The following is an 11,143-nucleotide window of genomic DNA, read 5'->3' as shown; positions in this document are numbered from 1 at the left end:
CTTCGGCTCCGAAAGTCTCAGCACGCACTCGGCTTCGGATGACCGAGCGGCCGTTCGGCAGGGCACGGCCGGCGACGGCACACTGCTGCCCACGCTGCTGGCGCTGGGCGGCCTGCTGCTGGCCCTCTCCGGCTGCGGCTGCCTGCTGCGCCAGCCGTCGGCCGCCGCCGTGCTGGCCTACAACCTGGCGTCGCACGCGGCCGTGCTGGCAGCGCTGGTGCTGCTGCTGTGGGCTGGTGCCGCGCCGTCGCCGCAGCTGCTGCCGCCCGCCTGTCTGCTGGTGCTGGTGCACCTCACCATGACGCCTGGGCCGGACCCGCTGGTCTGCGGCCAGGCGCTGCTCACCTCGCTCGTCTACGTCGGCTTTCGGCTGGTCGAACACACGACTGTCGGGCACCAACAGGTCAGTCACGGAGAGAGGTGTCACCACAGCGTATCAGCAGGTCATTGGCGGCAAGGCAGCGGAAGCCGGTGCTACCACAGGCTGGCGCCAGCAGATTAGTGGTGGTGAGAGGAGGGAAAGCATCGCTGGAGGGCATCGACCAATCGTTGCGGGAGAGCGGAATTGGGGGCGTGGGTAAATATACCCATTATTTCGTTTGGTCATTTTGTATACACTGAAGGAGTCTGTCCGTTCAAAGCCAAAATCAGGGGTCAGCATTTGGCCTGAGGATTTTTTTTCTGAACATTTGTGTAAGGTGAGTGTCGTTGTTGCCGCAAGCGGGATGCAGGTAAATTTTGCATTACAATGTTTGGGTAGGGCCACCAGAGGAGGCGAATGAGGCGAAACGCAGGAAAACATAGACCGTGGGCAGCTCCTTTGCTCCGGAAGAGCATCACTTTATCTTCGCAAGCTGACAGCAGACGTGGGGCAAATGAGCTTCGTTCAGGCACTCCGTTTGATGCGCGTCCAGTAACAGCAAGCGGTTGTTTGGGTTTGTTATGTAAGCGACGCACGTGACTGGCGAGCGGCCTGACTGCGCAGAGCGGGAGAGAGAGCAGCACAATACCACAGAGAACGAGGGCATTTCTTCCCCGGCGTGAATATTTATTTCACTTTGGAACACCCAGCGAGAACAATTGCCGACCCCAGTCATCGACACCTTATTTGAGGTATTGCCAGCTGGAAGATACATAACAACTATTTTTTGCCCAATGACCCACCGTTTTAAATGAACGATAAGTTTCAACGTAGCATATTACATTACAACTCAACACACCCCCATGGCTACTAATATACGGTCCGTGACTAAAAAAGCTGCGAAAGGTGGTTCTTGTGTCGCAAACGCCGGGAGAGGTGTGTGTATCTTCCAACCCGAAGTAGCGCGAGCGTAGTTTATCCAAAAGCGCCCACTCTCTCCGTGGTAAAACAATGCTATGCATGGGTGCTAAGACGTGATGGCCCTGAGCAACTGGGATGCTCGTGAGGTTTCGTGCAATGTTCGTGGTGTCTAGTGTTTCGAGTAAGTTTGTAGCTCTCATACTTGGTACTGTACATTGAAACGCTCCGGCTCAGCCGCCTGTGTTCGTACGGCCCTAAGTGTGGGACCTTGTATCACGTGGCGGGATACGAAAGCTTGGATGGTATTTAAGTATTTTCATCTTGACACATTTTCAGTGACAGTGTATGCAGAGATACGGAGCTTTTTTGGATTCACGTTTTATGTCTTAAAACGTAGTATTTGGCTTAACTGTGTCCACCCGTGGCCATGAGCACAGCGTTGAAACGTCGAGTTGTGTCAATATAGCCAATACTTTCTTGATAGCGTCACCTAACCAGTTTTTCTGATATATTGAATACTGAACGTTGTTAGTATGAGATCTCCCAAATTGTCACGCAACTTGTATTAGGAATTTGATGCAAAGTTTAAATCTAAAGTGACGCTGGTTACTTTACTTTCATGGAATGTTGGTTGAAGTCCTCCTCAATTAAGGTAACGTTAGTAGGGCATATTTTGCTAGTAAAATTTAACGTTTTTCACGTACTTTTCCATGCCGGGCTACGGCTATACACGACGAGCTTTCTCTTTCGGCCAGTTGCCGTAGGTCACCATTGATGCACTACATAAACGCAGGCTCTGGGACTTTTGTTCAGTTATCTGGCGCCATAGCACTTAAGTTACCGATACGGGGAGAGTTATGCGTGAATGCATGTATTCAAGAACGAATCTTGCTTGGACAGCTTCATTTTGTCAGCATTTTCAACTTGGGTGACCGGGCCCGATTTGGCTAGGTCACGATGCCTTCAAAACTTCACCATTGAACCCTTTGACTGCAGTTTCATGCAGTTTTGGCAAAAGGAAACGCGACCCGTTTAAAGTTGTACTGTTCAGACACTCAGGCATTGAACATATAATATGTTTTGCCACATAAGATTTGCCGCTGGGGTGGGGGTCACTTTGACTTTCCTAAGATCTCAGGAACTAAGGGAGCTAGAGACACCAAATTCACCGGGTGAGTTGACTTGTACGTGAACTCAACTATGTCAAAGTGTGAGGCCTCTAGGTTGTAACCTTATGGTCAAATAAGGTAAAAAGGTCAATCTCCAGCTTGGTCTGCAAAGTGCCCCAGAACCTAGATCCCTGTTCTGAGTAAACGGTTACATGATCATTTAAGGTGCGTGACATTGTTTGATCCTTCGAAGATCATAATGACCAAAATCCTACAAGACTGCTTTGAGGTTTGCAGTTGCATAAGCGACTAAGATTATGCTTGGCAGTATGCTCCTAAAAAAGGACAAAGATGTTGACCTGCGTCATTTTAGGTCAGTGACCTGTTCTGACCTTTGAGAAATGTATGGAGGATGCATAATACGGTTCCTGTCATCCATAGATTCGAATTGAGCACCAGAAACTACCACATACAGCAAGCCCTAGAATAATAAAGCAGATTGACTTTGACCTTGGTCTGACCTTCAAAACTGACCTTGGGTCAATGGAATTTGTTCATTCAATTGTTGTGTTGCCTGAGAAAGCATCTCAGAAATTATGGCCCCGTCTAACACTTCGTTTTTCCATCAGATTGAACGATTCCCTGGAAAATGACTTCGCGGAATCCATAGCCTGAATTGGACCTGCCATAGGTCAGCAACCTTACGAGGTACAGCTAAATTTTCAATGCCAAACGATCCATTATTCAATTTTCTACGGTTATGGAAAATCAGTGTTACCGCCTCAAGTGTTGCCGCCTCAATACACCGAAGGTTTTTGTGGTCTGGCGTGTAGGTCCCGTGATGCAGCGCCATTGGGTGTGAACCTTTGAGCGGGGACCTGTTTCACTCGCTTGGCTTTAAATGCTCTACCACACAGCTAGATGCAGTGTATGGATAGCCTGTTTTGACTTGAAGCCATTAAAATCCGTTTCCTCGTAGCCTGTTTTTCGACTGCGCTCTTCACCCGGCACACACGGCACACGCGTCTGGCCCGAGCCGCGGACCGGCCCGTTTGCGGCTCCCAAATGTATGGATAGATAATGTTAGACTGAGCATGCAGCGGTCCGTTCGGCGCTGTTAATGCAGTAAGCAGCGAACTGCAATCGATGCGGTGAGGGGAGCGGACGCGAGAGGCGGCGCGCTGCTCTCGAAGGAGGCCTGGAGGCAGCCCCGACGATCGGCGGTGGTCAGACAAGTCCCTCGCCGCGAGAGATGCGTATGGAAACGTCCAAGCGCTAGCGGACCGTGCGTTGTCGCCGCTTAGGTTACGGATCGAGGAGAACTACGCAGGGAGGGGCAATGACAGGATGGGTCGCTTTCGTGCTCGCTCTCGCCGACTGGGGGCGGGGGGGATTCCGGTTTTCTAGTCACGCTTTTGCTATTTTTTAGCCGGCTTGGTTGGGATGTCCTTAAGTGTTGATACCACATTGCTGTTTGGCGCATGAGCCACATCCTTGGAGAGGAATGCATGACATAACAGAATAACATTCTATCCGGGTGCCATTTCTTCCGCAAAAGTATTGTAATCAGTCTGGTTTCCAATCACAGAGTGTCATCTCTCACTACATATAGAGAGTCGGCGAGCTGGACATGTTAGCTCTGGAGAATGCTTCTGCCTGGGGGTGCAAAATACCTGTGCCGTCAAGCGGCGTTGTTCGGGCGTTCGATGTCTCTCACCGGCGACGTCTCCGCGTCAGGTTCTGGTGGACGCAGTGCTGTTGACCTGCGCCCACGGCGTAGGGTCACTACTACCGCCACATGACCCGCTCTGGCCACATGGCGGCGCTGCTGGGCACCAGACGCTGCATTGACTCGCGAGTCAAGCTGGAATGCGAGCGGGAACACCAGGTAAGCGGCACTAGCACGTTTGGGTGTCAAGAACGGCACTCGCGCGAGCTCGTCGAACTCAGACGTCAGGAGAACTCGATTGGACGCGGCGAAGTTTCTAATAAAAGAAGATCACTTGCTAGATCACTAGAAAATCACCATAAAAGATAGAACAGAAGATCACTAGCTCATTCTGGAGCATTGACGGTGGGGCCATTCCACGGGAGGAGGCGGCGAAAAGTCATTTTAACACGACACTCACTTCAGATTTGACGACGACGTGTCTCTGCTGTGAATATATTATGAGTTCAGTGCTATTATGCCATCCCCTTCAATGTATCAAGAGGCACTGGTAAAATCACGTCATTGCTCAAACATTAATATATGGACAGTACCCGACATTTCAAGCTGCGCTTATGATCATGAGTGACAAACGCAACCGACGCTTTTAACCAACGTGTAACCAGTGTAAACATTGTGCCAGTTATAACAATTCACGAGTAAGCGTTGTTTAACCAGCACCTCTGGTCTATTCAAAGTCGATATCTCAGCAAAATAAGTCTGAACTCACACCGACGCAAACCTGGGCTTATAGGCCATTCTAGTATCGGTCGATTAAACCTACTTAGCACGATTCTGTTAGTTTCCCGCTCATCATGAAAATACGATCACATGAAAATACGCGATGACGTTAAGGGCTCTACCTTTCATCTTGCCCCATTAAGAACAATTTGCAGAGCGTCATCTTTAGAAAAAAAAGAAACATTGAAAGATTAGGACCTAAATTTTTTACAACTGTGGGTCAATATGACGTTGAAGGTCCGTTAAGTCCACGCATTTATCTAGTTTGACTATTGATCTAATTTTCTCAAGACAGTTGGTGTCTCCAGTTTTCTAAAAGCCGATTTTTTTAACGAAATAGAGATGATATTCTCCTCTCGATCAGTAGCAATTCGAATTGTAACTTGTGGACGAGGGCGACACACCATGAGCCGCCGGCTGGTGTAAAATGGCCGGGCGCGGTCGGCACGCTTTGTGAGAAGCTGGTACCGTTGCCTGGAGTCTATTCGTTCCGGCCTTAAGACCAGTCATTTAGACATTCTCGAGGGATTTTCAGGACAATGTATGAATGCCGAATGCCTTTTAATCGACCGTACGTAACTGTCGTCCCTCGCGCTTCGCGCTGATGGGAGAGTTGTGCCCTCCCGGCCTTCACATCGGTAATATCGGTAACCATGATATGTGAAGTTGAGCTGAAATTCAGGTAGATAAAAAACGAACCAGTGTTCAGAAATTACTTTCTTACCAACTTGGATTTAGACCTTAACATTGTCGGCTCGTGCGCTGGCCTAGCTCACCGGAAACTACGTATATGGATTTCGATGCACCACGCGTCTGGTTCAAATCTGGCTCGGCGCAAACCAGGCGAATGTCCAGGAGAAGGTCAGTGAACATACAGCCGCGCTGGTGGCAGGTCAGGAAAGTGAAGACCAGCAGTTTTGCCGCTTGCAGGAAGTCAGCTGTCTGCTGTCACACCCGGTCAGCTGTCTGCGCGTGTTAATAGGGACAATCATGATAATGGTGGCATTTGGGTACAGCTTTTTATTCACAAAAAATAAACACCAAGTCTCAACATATTTATTTGTAAGATCGACAATGACACAACAGTCGTGAAGGGGCGTCAGACTATGTTGTGTACTATCACCGAAAGCATGACAGATAGCTTGCCCACCGGCCACTGTCTTTTTACGATTTTTTTATTTTGTCATACTCAGTCTAGACTTTTATTCTGAGCACACTGAAATTACTATATGTCCATTCGTCGTATGTTTCAAAACGGTCAATGACCTCGTTAGCAAAGTCATCTGTATCATCAGTGATAGTGGGCCCATTTAACAGCCACACTATGCAGTAATCGCGAAACGGGACTTCCAATTCTGAAGTTTTTAAAAACTTTCGCAAGGGATATGATTTGCAACCGTTTTCGGTACAGCTAGACAGAAATGAAAAAGGCTCTGATTGATCGGATATGATCAGTGGCAAAAGCTAATGCTTTTGCGAACCAAGTGGTGGAAAAATTGCAAAAATGAAAGCAATTTTCAAAAGGCAAGACCACACTGCAGCAGATTTTCCCAGCTCGACAAAACTCAAAGCGTGGTATTAGCATGTACTCGTTAACGCTTGCAGAGTGAGCACATGTCGAACCGTTCACATTTCGCTGTATGAGCAAGTTGAGCCATAAAATGCTGCCAAACCTAGTGGCTTTTATCAGGATAGTTGTTAGCAGGTGCAACAAACATGCCACAAACTGTACTATGTCAGTGCTGATATAGTGCAGTTTGCAACATGTTTGTGGCATCTGCTAACAACTATCCTGATTAAAGCTTATTTGACACAGCTGTTCGGAGCTGGCGGCAGAGGTGCAATTTCTTTAAGTCAGTTTTTTGGGGTCGAGCCCCTCAATTATGATGGATGAAAAATAATGGATAAACGTGGCAACTGAAATAAAAAACTGCATCCCTGGTGTAGCGGCCACACCTATTCTCTGACTTGCAACGCGGCGAAGAAGCAGCTCCTGGCATATGCGTGCAAATCTAGCGGATCTAGCACTACACAAAGCTGCATTCATGCCAAGGATGTTCATGCATCATCGTACCGGTTTCTGCAACAGTACAGCAAACTATAAACATAGATACAAAATAGCCATTTAGCAGCCAGATAATCCCAGGGCCTTTAGGCCCATCATGCATTATGCACAAGTACCACACACCTAAGCGTAACTTAGATCTTTATACAAACTGAGCAATTTCCTCAGCGGGCTCATGTGGGGCACTGCCGGTTAATCCCGCTGGGGTGGCTCACACAAAGGAAGGTGGCAGGAAACGCAAACGGCGCGACAGAGACAGGCGGAAAAGGATGATGAGATGCGTTTAGGGAACTAAACTGAAGCTGTATGTCCGAAGCCTGCACCTGGTTAGGAGGCACAATCCCGCCCCCCCCCCCGTCCCCCCACAACTGAATAGGAAACTACACGCGTTCAGGCTGGTCATGTTAAGAATGCCTGTATCTGATAGCTCTGTTAGGTTAGCTTTAACCTTCATCCAATGCTTGATGGCCAGGAAATAACACTGTAGTGGAAGTGAACTCCCGAAACGAAAATGTTTGATAGTTATACCGCATTGCACTTAATTTGCCTTTATTTTTTGTGGTTTATTGCATTTATAAATGTATTTTTATGCCGTAACCCAAGAACAGGTAACCAGGAGTGCCGCTCCCTCAATCCCAGCGACGCAATAAACCGTACGTTAACACCAGAAAACATAAAATCAAGTCGCGGCACGCCCAGCTAGGAAGACGAAACAAACGTAAAGAAGCAGGCGAAGAGGTGGTGCAGACCCGAAGGAATTGTGTTATGTAATAGGCAAGGAAAAATCACACCTGAGAAGGATTAAAGTAGTCATTAGCCAAAGTCAGCTAATGACAGCCCGCTTTAAACGCCCAATAAGCTACAACCACCCAATTCACCGTCTTAGTAAGGGTTGTACAGTCACACAAGTCGGAGGGGTAATTCCTGGTCATTTTTGTGCTGGGTTTTGAGCTGGATGTCCAGGGAGTCCACCCAGGTAAGCGGAGCTTGTTGCTGAGAGGACTCCCGGAGCCAGCGCCGTGAATTTGGGTACATGTGCATGACTTTAACTATATCAGAACGTGATTATGAAACATAAAGTAGGTTAAACATGAAGTGCTTTGAATATGTGCAGTGCAAAGGATTGCAATATCTTCAAATATGTCGGTTACGTCAATATGTATTCGCGAAATGCTTGCAGATGATGTTCTTAACGATGGTTTTTGATACAGAGATATCAGTTGCTCTTGGAAAACATGAAACCGTAATGTCGTTCCACAGCTTAGAGCCAAGGCCAGATGTTGTAAATGGTCTATAACTACGATTACAGAAAGATTGGTATAAATGTTTCACACGCCTCATATCCATGTCATTTAAATTGCACTTGAATTGCAATTGTCATTTGTATTGCAATGATTGCTGAAACATTTGACCCCAGGTGACAATTCAGACGGTTCCAAAATTCGTTGGTGACAGAAAAGACACTTTCACCCCTGTAGGTAGATAAAATGTACGGTCCGTGGCGTCATTCCGCATTTTTCTTTACTGCTACCTCGTTACCACTATGCCGCACGTCTCTGAGACTGAGTCGCATTTAGGGCCTTAGATTACGCCATAGACATGCCCCAGTGGCACTTGAAGGAGGTGCTGTGTTATACTTCGGCGCATTGTCGTGAAATGATCCAGCGTTAACTTATTCCTGTAACATGGATCGCGCAGACAGGAGAATAGTGTCAGCTTTAAAGATGTTATTCTCATCTGGTGGACCGGGGCAACTTCTCCATCAACAGTGATAATCACACGGGGCTGATCGTTGTATTCTCCAAATGAATGGCTATTACTGGGCGACCCGGGGGAACATTACAGGTACTACCCCTGGCGCGAGCGCTGCAACAGTGTCTTCCTGTAGGCCGTCTCTTCATTTACTGAGACTTGTCCTTCCCGACATGGGACAGCAGCTCTTCAATATGTGTAATACATCGGACCTTTACTCAAACGGCAGCGGTGCGCCTATGAAAATAAGTTGTGACTGGACGCTACACGTGCGTCTCTCAGATTACGCTCAATGTTCAGGTGCAAAACTCAACCTCACAGCATCCCCCTAGCAGCGGGCTCCCGGGCTGCTGGTACCGCCGGGCTGGAGAAGCTGCACTCTGCCGTGTCCCAGCCAGCTAAAGAGTCGGCCATTTCCAACACCATTGGCTGTCGGCAGAGTTAAAATGTGCAGCAGCAGCCACCGTCTTCCGAGAACTTTGATCCAGATTCGGTCGTGGACGGTTAAAAGTTTTCAGCCGTTATCAGCTAGCTACAAACCTTGCCGTGGGGAACAGAAGAACGCAACATGTGGCATCCAAATGTTGGAAAGCTCCGTGAGCCACTGATACTTGGCATACGTTAAACGTGCGGAAGATAAAGGATAACGAGACCCTTCCATCTCAAGATGGGCGACCGCGCTGTGTGATCAAGTAAATGCTGAACACCCGTTTACCCCACGTCAGATGGAAGCCAGTCCACCGTTGGTAATTGGTGCAGCTACATCGCAAGTTAGTACCTTATGAACCGCTACCAGTGCACCAGACCGTCCCTATTGCTGTTAATGCTAGGTAGCTCTTGCCATCAGTTTTGTCGCTGATCGCAGTTTTGCCGTGATATGCTGATCGACGCGTGCTGATGCGAAAAAAAAAAACATCTGGCTGGCTGGTTTCGGTGTTTACGCGCCACAAATGTCTCACGTCTGTTGTCAGGTGCAGCCAGTCTTGTCCAGTGAAGGTCATGTGATAATGTCAGGGGTGTGGGCAGCACGCGTCGTTTCATCCCTAGCGGTAGTAGTGCTTTTGCCACTTGGGAAACGTGAGGCAGGCGACTGAAATAGATGAGACAGACAATCAAGCTATCAAACGTATTTTAAAGGGAGTGCTCCACATCTGCACGTGGTTTTGAACTGAACTGGTCATTCTAAAGATAATTACGTGCAGTTCACAGCCATGTCCTTCTTAAGACCTAAGCCCTTCTGGTTTCTGAGCTAAACGCCCGCGAATATGTGCAAGCTATGTAAGAGAGACTATTTCAAGGTCACCCAGTCATCTATGACGCTATTCAGATCCTTTCATTTCATTGGCCATGCGACGATCAAGGCCAAGAAGGTTATACCTGTCGAGTTGTTCATATCGGATGGTGAGCACGTTTTCCAGGCGTAACGGCTATCAGTTAACTCTCAAAGCCGTGCAAGGTACTTTGACGTTATTAAACGGTGACGTATCGAGGAGCACATTTCCTAAACAAAGAAACTTCACTGTGTAGAACAGTTTTTCCACTTAAAAGTATATCAATCGCCATATGTGAGTTATCTTCCTCATATCTGATGCTTGTTTAAATATCTTCAAATGTGGAGCATTCCCTTTAATATACACTCGGATGGCCGGTTGAATGCCCCTCGCGCGGGTGGGAGTCAATTTGACCTTACTGAGATCTCAAAAACTAAGATAGCTGGAAAAGGCTTCATACCGTCGTCCAGACCTCTGGGCCCCCAGACCTCCTCACGCTACCGTCGTGAACGTGGATACCCGTTCTAAGCAAAACGTTAGTGGTGTTCATTCAAGGCCAGTAAGCTTGTTTTACCAAAAAAGCCAAGGTGCCAAAAAGCTACAAAATTGCTGCTATTTTCATTTAAATATGCGTCATGGATTACGCTTCCTTAGGTCCCTGTCCTAATGTGACCTTTGAGAAGTCATGAAACATGTCCGTTCCGGTCGCTATGGTTAATACATTCGAAATGAGCATAAGGAAATTATCCATAAGGAAAACTCTCAAGTAAAAAGAAACAACAAAACAACAACAACGGGTAAGCTTCAACCTCGGTATGAACTTTGTTCTTGACTCCAGATCGATGAAATTGGTTCAGTTCTAAATTAAGCCGTTGCATTGCCTGTGAAACTATTTCAGAGATGTAGGGCATTGTTAAACACTGTGTTGTCGCACCAAATTGAGCGATTCCCCAGAAATGGTCATCGCTGAGAGCCAAGGTCTGACCTTGATCTGTTATAAGTAAGCGATCTGGTGAGATACATGTAACTTCGATATCAAGGGATTTGATATTCGATTGCCTATATATATGCATTGTCTGGCGTGGCTATGCCGGACCGCTAGGGAATCATTTCGGAAAAACCTTCGGGGCTGGGACAAACTGCATCCCACCCGAGCACGTGTTTAAGGGTTGGACTAACCAATAAAGCTTCCAAATATTATATTTTCTTTGGCGA

General features: G+C 47.6%; 1 protein-coding gene across 1 annotated transcript in view; it reads left to right on the top strand.

Moving 5' to 3' along the window:
- Positions 1-298: 298 nt before the first annotated feature.
- The window catches only part of LOC119089388 (adenylate cyclase type 2), a 174,001-nt gene continuing 163,156 nt past the window's right edge, over positions 299-11,143 (top strand). The window contains exons 1-2 of the mRNA XM_037212053.1: positions 299-403; positions 4,172-4,279. Coding sequence (XP_037067948.1) covers positions 299-403; positions 4,172-4,279 — 213 coding nt within the window. The remainder of the gene's footprint in view (positions 404-4,171; positions 4,280-11,143) is intronic.

Source organism: Pollicipes pollicipes, unplaced genomic scaffold (genome assembly GCF_011947565.3).
Source record: "Pollicipes pollicipes isolate AB1234 unplaced genomic scaffold, Ppol_2.1 Scaffold_3087;HRSCAF=3621_pilon_pilon_pilon, whole genome shotgun sequence".
Classification (NCBI taxonomy): domain Eukaryota; kingdom Metazoa; phylum Arthropoda; class Thecostraca; order Pollicipedomorpha; family Pollicipedidae; genus Pollicipes; species Pollicipes pollicipes.
This window is presented reverse-complemented; position numbering and strand designations above follow the sequence as displayed.